This window comes from Procambarus clarkii, chromosome 2 (genome assembly GCF_040958095.1).
Source record: "Procambarus clarkii isolate CNS0578487 chromosome 2, FALCON_Pclarkii_2.0, whole genome shotgun sequence".
NCBI lineage: Eukaryota > Metazoa > Arthropoda > Malacostraca > Decapoda > Cambaridae > Procambarus > Procambarus clarkii.
In genome coordinates, this window is record NC_091151.1 from 50486406 (window position 1) to 50495262 (window position 8857).

General features: G+C 39.0%; 1 protein-coding gene across 5 annotated transcripts in view; it reads left to right on the forward strand.

Annotated features, from left to right (window-relative positions):
* LOC123762334 (GDNF-inducible zinc finger protein 1) overlaps window positions 1-8857 on the forward strand; it is a 36009-nt gene that overhangs the window by 9553 nt on the left and 17599 nt on the right. For 2 of the 5 annotated variants that reach the window (XM_045748807.2, XM_045748810.2), the window contains 4 exons: window positions 1367-1474; window positions 3333-3530; window positions 7145-7388; window positions 8045-8293. In XM_045748807.2, the coding sequence (XP_045604763.1) occupies window positions 1395-1474; window positions 3333-3530; window positions 7145-7388; window positions 8045-8293 (771 nt within the window). In that variant the 5' untranslated portion in view covers window positions 1367-1394. Of the gene's footprint in view, window positions 1-552; window positions 781-1366; window positions 1475-1877; window positions 2086-3332; window positions 3531-7144; window positions 7389-8044; window positions 8294-8857 lie in introns of all 5 variants that reach the window. The other 3 variants (XM_045748809.2, XM_045748812.2, XM_069325962.1) reach the window with 3 other exon arrangements.

Here is an 8857-nt window from a genome sequence, read left to right on the forward strand (position 1 = left end):
AGCTCTTCTCTGGAGGATTGGTTTATATTCCTTTGGGCTCATTTTCTTAACACACAGCCTTCTCCTTCATTCTTTGCTAAGAATGAGACCTCTGCCTTCTGAAGGAATCCTTTTAGTTATTGGCACTTGGTGTGTCCCGCCAGGGGGTCCATCATACACTCTGCCCTGTGGCTGAGTTTAAACATTATTTGTGTTGCTTGTTCTTTTAAGGTTGAGACTTTGTTGACACTGTCTAAAGATTCTTTGTTCCCATGTCTGTCTCTGCAGGGTGGTTCAATTGGCCGGGTTTCCTCACTAATGATGTGTAGAAGTTTGCTTTCTTTGCCAGTAGTTCCACTGCTAATATTTGGGCACAGAGCTTCTGATATTCCAACAAGGTGTTGGTCACTCGTTACCTATTGGATGTTCCTCTGCCTTACTGTGCTTGTGTCGTGCTTGAGTATTTGGCATGAAGATTACTGGTTACCTTTCTCGATCCATACTCCTGACAGTTCTTCTTTCATGGGTTAACCCTGAATGCCTTTGTTTTTTTATACTTATTTTTCTTTCCAGAAAAGCTAGCTTCCTTTACTAAGGTGAGGCAGCATTGTGAGTAAGCTCAGGAAGCCACCGAGGGGTTCATTTCAGAAATCAAGTGTTAATGTCAAGAAATATAATTTCTAGTGGATCTCCTACCCCAGCCTATCCCACCTTTCCCATGGAATCCATGGGATTGGCATGGGTACCTTGAGAGTTGGCTGGAATCTTTGGCAACCCAAGCTGCCATTTGGCAGTGAGCAGGTAATTGCTTAAGTGTAATTACAGGATGAGAGCTACACTCGCAATGTCCCCCCTCTTCCCAATACTCTGTTATATAATGCTTTAAAACTACTGATGATTTTGGCCACCACCACCACCTCACCTGTTCCTGCCATCACACACCATCAGGTGTATCAGTACTATATTAAGGTATTTACCCCCCACAGAAACAATCTTTCACCTTGTTTTTCCTAGAATGCCTAATTTGTTTCTAGCAGCTAATTGTTCTTATGCTATCTGGTGTATTTTCCCCAATTTTGGCCCTTGATCTCTCTTTCCCTGCTCTCCGTACCTCATAGCACAAGCCAGCTTCAGGTATTGGCTCATGGTAGGTGAGGGATGGGTCTTGGAAATCTGTCATGTTGGGGTAAGACTTGGTTGTACTGGAGATAAGCTCAGGGGGCCACTGGGGGCTCATCAGAGATGGATGTTTTACTACACTCGGTCCTTTATTTTTGTATAAATAGTAACTGGTTTATTTAATTTTGTATTTGAATTCATTCAATAATGATAATTTGTTGGTTATTATTACTGATAAATATTTTGTTAACTATTTCTCTTTTTTCAGGTTGTTTAGTTCTTGGTATGAATTAAGTATGTCTGTGTTCATAGCAGGGGAAGAAGCAGACAACCCCCAACAGACACGATGCCGTAAGAAGTACGAGACAAAGTACAGGTAAGGGCAATAAATTTTTTATTTTGCAATTCATTATTCAGTAGTTTATTTAATATGCAGATTATTTCAACATATAGAACACACAAGTATATATATATGAATGCTGATAATGCAGACGAGGAGTCACAGTAATGTGGCTGAAATATGTCGACCAAACCACACACTAGAAAGTGAAGGGACAATGACGTTTCGGTCAGTCCTGGACCATTCTCAAGTCGATTGTCGAGTCTCAAGTCTCAAGTCGACAATTGACTTGAGAATGGTCCAGGACGGACTGAAATGTCGTCATCCCTTCACTTACTAGTGTGTGGTTTGATCAACATGCTGATAATGTGCTTAAAACACATTTTAGGTCAATATGATTATATCCAAGTACATATCCAATACAAGACCTCATCTTCAGGAGGACATAGCTTGCTGCCCTGAAGAAAGTGCAACACCGGGCAACAAAAATCATTCCAGAGATAAGTCAACTCTAGTACCAGCAACGTTGAGGGCCACAGGGCTAACAACACTTCAAACCAGGCATGACAGGACAGATCTCATTGAAACTTTTAAAATACTGTACTGAACAATTTGGAAGATGTTGATCCAGACAATTTCTTCAAAAGGTCAGATATAACACAAACAAGGAGCAACGGTTTCAAGCTCAACAAGTCACAATGTAGGACTGAGAACAGGAGATGCTTTTTCACCCATATGGTATAAACCCATGGAACCGCATACCCGCCGAAGTCGTAAATGCCAAAACTGTTAAATTTTAAAATCCAACTAGAAAAACTCATAAGGGCAAATGGGGGAATCTTTGACAAGCCACCGGCTTCCTGTCCTCGTCGAGGCCACTAAGAGTCTTATTGGACCCCGGGTAAAATTTAGTTAAATCCAGGTAAAATTAATGATGTATTTGCCCTAGGGGTGAAGTAGAAGTAATTTGGGGGCATGGGTTGTAAATTGTAATTTCCCTCAGATTCTTACAAAACATTAATTTACACGGTGATAAAATATGACAGGCCTAAAAGATATAATTTAGGTAATTTTACTTATATTGAGTCATTTACTTGTACTGAGTCATTCATGTTAGAGAAATGTTTTTTATTAAAATTTCTATTTCATTCAAAATCTCACAAAAAGTATAAAGTGAAATATTTTGTATATTTATTCTTAAGAGTCTTTTTCTGTACCCAATTCTAAACTAATTTTTTAGAATTTGTATGAAATTATTTTTCCTTCAAGTCTCACTAGATGAACTTTTATATATATACGGTTTAAATATAAATAGCCTTAAATTTATACTTTGTGTAATTAGTCTTATAGTCCTTTGCAAATATGGAAATCTTCTAGATATAAATTTAAATGTAACTTTTTCTTAAAAATCTCATTAGTGGTATATACTTTTATAGATGCTGATTAAGCAAAAATATATATTTGTAATAACTAGATTGATATTGGGTATATTTTATGGCATAGGGTTCAAGAGGTTTTGTGAATTTCATAAAGAATTTAATTTCCATCAAAATTTCACCAAAAGTATTTAAAATATAAATTTGGGTAAATAAACTAATATTGAATCTTGTTTTGATGTCAAAATAAATTTTGTATTGGTTTCATTAAAATTTTAAGCTAGCTTTAAAATCTCACCAGAGGTACTTTTCTTAAAGTTGGTTAGGTATGATGGGTCAAAGATAAAATTTTGGTAATTAGGCAGCAACATGTATACATTTAATTAATTAAAAAAAACATGAATTTGTGTCTTTTTAGATAATTTCATTTTATCCATAACACTGTGCTGTAATTTAGAAATTTTCAGTATTCCAAGAAATGTTATTCAATATTAACTTTTAAAAAATTATTTTTGCAGTGTTAAATATGAAAGCGAATATGAATGGGTTGGGCCATCATCAAAGGGCGAGACGTATGCTCTGTGCCGCTGGTGCATGGTAGACATCTGCATTAAGTCAGTTGGTGGTAAAGGCCTTCGTGATCATGAGATTACTGGACGCCATAAACAGAAGGCTAATGATCGTCCACTTCCACCACCTCCTCCTCAGCTTAATAAGTATGGAGAATGTTTAATGTATCAATTCCATTAAGCTTAAAAAGATAATTATAAAGTACAGTACTGTACAGTATGTGGGTTATGTTCGCAAAAGTTGCATAAAAAGAGTCTTAAAAATTGATGCAATTATATGATGCAATTAAAAATTGAAATTGAATTATGAATTTTATTGATGATGATCAAGGAAATTATAGGCCCATGGAATATGTGGTAAAATATTAGAATAGATAAAACAATGGTTTAAAGAAAGAAAATGGGCCATGCTGCTAATGGAAACGAATCTGAATGGAAAAATGTGATAAGTGGGGTGCCACAAGGGTCCACTTTGGGACCTACTCTTTTAGTCATATACATCAATGACATAGACAAGAATACTGTATTACAAACTATATCATTAAATTTGCAGATGACACAAAGATTTATGGTAAAGTAGGAAATGATAACGAAATTGAAGCCTTACAAAGAGATTTACATGAAGTCCACAAGTGGTCAGAAGACTGGCAAATGCTTTTTAATATTGACAAATGCAAGACGATACATGTGGGGCATAACAACCCACACCACAACTACCAAATTAATAGCATTGCATTACATTACAGCAGAGTGATGAAGAAAGGGACCTTGGAGTCAAGATCCACCACTCACTGAAAGTTACACAATAGGTGGGTGCAGCAGTCAGAAAAGCTAACCAAACTCTTGGGATAATCAAGTGTACTTTTGACTATAAGGAAAAAAAGGTAATGCTTCAACTGTATAAATCTCTACTGCACCCCCACTTAGATAACTATCCAAGCATGGAGACCTCATTTTCAGAAGTTCATGGCTGCTCTGGAGAAGGTGCAACACCGGGCAACAAAAGTCATTCCAGAGCTAAGTCATCTCCCATATCAGGAGTGGTTGAGGGCCACAGGGCTAACAACACTGCAAACCAGGTATGAGAGGGTGGATCTCATTGAAACTTTTAAAATACTGAACAAGTTAGAGAATGTTGATCTGGATATTTTCTTCAGAAGGTCAGATGTAACACAAACAAGGAGCAACAGTTTCAAGCTCAACGAGCCATAATGTAGCTTCTGAGAACAGATGATTTTTCACCCCTCAGGGTTATTAACCCATGGAACTGCCTGCCCACCGAAACCGTAACTGCCAACACTGTGCTGAATTTCAAAATATACCTGGAAAAGATCATCAATGCAAATGGAGGGGGGGGGGGAGGACCTTCAATAAGCTGCCGGTTTCCTGTTTTCGTTGAGGCCACTAGGGTAAGCGGCCCTCCTTGAGGTTACCTTGAAGTGCTTCCGGGGTTTAGCGTCCCTGTGGCCCGGTCGTCGACCAGGCCTCCTGGTTGCTGCAGCCTGACATATGAATCACAGTCTGGTTGATCAGGTATCGGGTATCCGTTGGAGGTGCTTATCCAGTTCTCTCTTGAACACTGTGAGGGGTCGGCCAGTTATGTCCCTTATGTGTATTGGAAGCGTGTTGAACAGTCTTGGGCCTCTGATGTTGGTAGAGTTCTCTCTCAGAGTACCTGTTGCACCTCTGCTTTTCAACAGGGGTATTCTGCACATCCTGCCATGCCTCCTGGTCTCATGTGATGTTATTTCTGTGTGCAGGTTTGGGACTAGCCCCTCCAATTTACCCTCAGGTAAATCAGGTATATTATCCCATTCACATGATTTTCTGGTGCTATTATTGGTATTATATCTACTCTCTAGGTATTTTCTCTTATTGTATTTGCTAATTGCCTTTCCCTTATGGTATAGTAGTTACATATGGGTTTCCTCTCTCCCATACCCATTTCCATTACTTTACATTTATTTGCACTGAATTCCAGCAGCCATTCATCTGCCCACTCTTGAAGTTTGTCAAGGCCTACTTGCAGCATCCTACAGTCCTCTTACTCTCCTCATTAAAAGTTTAAAAAAGGGTCCCGGTATTACAGTCGGGTGTATCCTCGGCTCACAATCGAGAATTCTGGTTTGAATCCCAGGCGGCACAGAAATGGGTGGGTGCGTTCCCTTTCACCTCATGCCCCTGTCCACCTAGCAGTATTGTATATAGGTACCCAGGAAATAGTCAGCTAGATCTGGGGTTGCATCCTGGACAGGGCCAATAATTTGACCCTGGGGGGGGGGGGGGATGCTCGGTATAAGCCTATCTTGAGGTTATCTTGATATAATTTCGGGGCTTAGTGTCCCCGCGGCCCGGTCCTCGACCAGGCCTCCACCCCCCAGGAAGCAGCCTGTGACAGCTGACTAACTCCCAGGTACCTATTTACTGCTAGGTAACAGGTGCATCAGGGTAAAAGAAACTCTGCCTATTGTTTCTCGCCGGCACCCAGGATCAAAGTAAAGATAAAATTAATTTTCATTCACCTACTGTGATTATCAAAGGTTAAGTTCCTCAGGTTTTTTGTTCAAGTGACTTGTCTCCTCAAGAATCAGTTGTCCTTAATAACCCCCCTCCCAAAAGGACTGAGCGGTGGCAGCATTTGCTTATAAAGAGCGGCCTTATTAGATTAGCCAGTAATATCACTTTGCAAGAGTTATCTTAAAACTGCAGGTCCTCTCACCTCCCCATGACTCAGCCTGTGTGTAGGCTTTTATAGACAGGGTTCCCTCCCTTTGGCTGTCTCATGTTTATAGATTTAATTTTAAGAGATTGTATAAGGCCAAACCACATCAAATATTCCAGGTTACCATTATACAATTAAATATAATACTGTATAGCAAGTGTTACAACAATACAGCACATTTGGCAGGATTGAATATGATGCTGCATTATGCCATTGTGTCAGCCAAAAAAATGATTTGGTGGATTACGAGAACCTTTAAATCCAGGGATCCCATTACAATGATTGTACTATGCAAATCACTTGTGCTGTTCCGTCTTTAGTACTGCTCGATACTCGTTTTCCCCTTCCGAGCGGGAGAGATTGCCGAAATAGAGGGAATACAGAGAACATATATGGCATACATACACGACAAATTTTTGCGATCATCTCAAAGCTCTCCAAATGTCTAGCTCTCCCCTAGAAAGGAGAAAGAGTGAGTTATCAAATAATATACACATGGTAAATACTGGAGAGCCAGGTACCAAATCTACATGGTGATATAACAACATACTGGATTGAACGATATGGAAGAAAATGCAGAATAGAACCAGTGAAGAGCAGGGGTGCCATATGCACAATCAAAGAATACTGTATAAACATCAGAGGTCCGCGGTTGTTCAACATACTCCCAGCGAGTATAAGAAATATTGCCGCAACAAACGTGGACATTTTCAAGAGAAAACTAGATAGCTTTCTTCAAGAAGTGCCAGACCAACTGGGCTGTGATGGATATGTAGACCTGCGGGCTACACCAAGCAACAGCCTGTTGGACCAAGCTCTCACAAGTGAAGCCTGGGCCAGGCTTAGGAGTGGAAGAACTCACAGTATCTCATTCAGCAGGTATTATATATTTCACATATTTCTAAAGGAAATTTTACCTAGCACCTTGGCTGATAGGTAATGAGAGATTTTGTGTGTTATGCTTGAATATATGTCTTTTTGCTCAATTTTGTTCATTTATAAGGAAGAAAATGAATTTAATTATATTTTTTCTCTTTAGTGCTGTATATCCTGTGTTGGAGGTTGAGGCAGGCGTTGAACAACATGGAGGAGAACTCCTTGGCTCACCCCGTCCTGCAACACCACAGACTCCAAACACTCCTCTAAGCACTCACAGGGATGACTTGCCCCATCCTCAAACACCATTACTTGACTTTGGAACTCAGCTTCCAACGACCACTTCACAGTCATCAGCTTCCAAGTCGACTGGGCCTCCTGCCCGTACTGCCATAGTTCAGCCAAAGGTGTGCAAGTTTGATAGTTGAAACTCATGAGAACCATTTATACAGTATGTCAAGATGTTTGGGCATGATTCTTTATAATCCTTTGTTTACCCAGCAGTATAAATTTGTTACATGGGGGGTTACTCAGTCATTGGCTAGGGAACCTTGAAAAGCCTAGCAGGTTTCCTGTGTCCCCAAACAATGGGAAACTAAATGATTATATTTTAATAATTGATATTGAAATTTGAAATAACGTACATAAGTATTATACGAGAATCAATCAATAATTGTAGCAAGCTGACAATTATTGAAATTGTTTTTTATATTTGACTATTGAAACAAGCCTTAGTGTACAGAGAACTGTAACAGGCCTACACCTCACCTCACTATCCTCTACCAGGTTGGGAAGAAGTATTAACTGTAATTAGTTGTACAACTGGGAAGTGGTATTAATTGTTACTAGTGAATCAAGTAGAACTAACAGACCCATCTCATTATCTGCACATAAGCTAATGAGAATATGGAGCAAGTATATTAATGACATACTATACTTGCTACAGAACATTATTATAAATCAATTTATAGTTCATAAGTATAAATTTGTTATGTACAGATGTATTAAATGGAAAACTTTAATTGATGGTAAATGATTTTGTGTAAGGATTATTTACTTTTAGGTTGGAGAGTCGTTGGTTATTGAATATGATGACCCTAATAAATGTAACACAACGTTGCCACCAGCATCAAAATCAACAAATGGACCAACTGTATCAATAAAGAGAGAAACAGAAGAGAATGTAACTGTGACCACAGATGACCTGACATGTAATGTGTGCGGCCAAGAGTATGCACAGTGGACACAACTCAAAAAGCACCTTGTGGATCATATTCTTATGGCACAAAATTCTGCCGATCCTAAAACTAAGGTAACTGTTATATTATTAAGGGGGTAATACTTCTAAATTACCTTGTCTGGAAGTGGTGTTCAACACATTAGATTCATTGTTATTTAATATACATGTTGGCTTCAGTGCCAGGAGGAGGGTACAATTCCATATCTGATAGCGAGTAATTACATAAAACTTTTCTGGTCATGGGGTCAGACCACAAATGGATCCCTCTGAATCAATGCATGATATATATGAGAGAGAGAGCTTATATGAGAGTAAAAAAAAAAAAAATTAGTAAGCATTTCAATCTTTCCTGATGATCTTTATGCTTGTTAAATACCCTTCTCATTTGTTGTCAATCTCCACACTAGTTCATGTGATGTTTGATAACTGGTTATATACAGTACGTTTATTATTATTCCTGTACTATAATAGCTTGCTAATCCGGGCCCCGTTATCCCAAACCTTTGGGTAATCCGGACAGAATCGAGACAGAGTTTTGTCTGCCAAACATGGACAGAAATCCAGATTACCGAGTTTCAACCTAATTATTGAATGACATTGGGAGGCCCATCCGACTCACCAGAAGAAGCCTTAGCA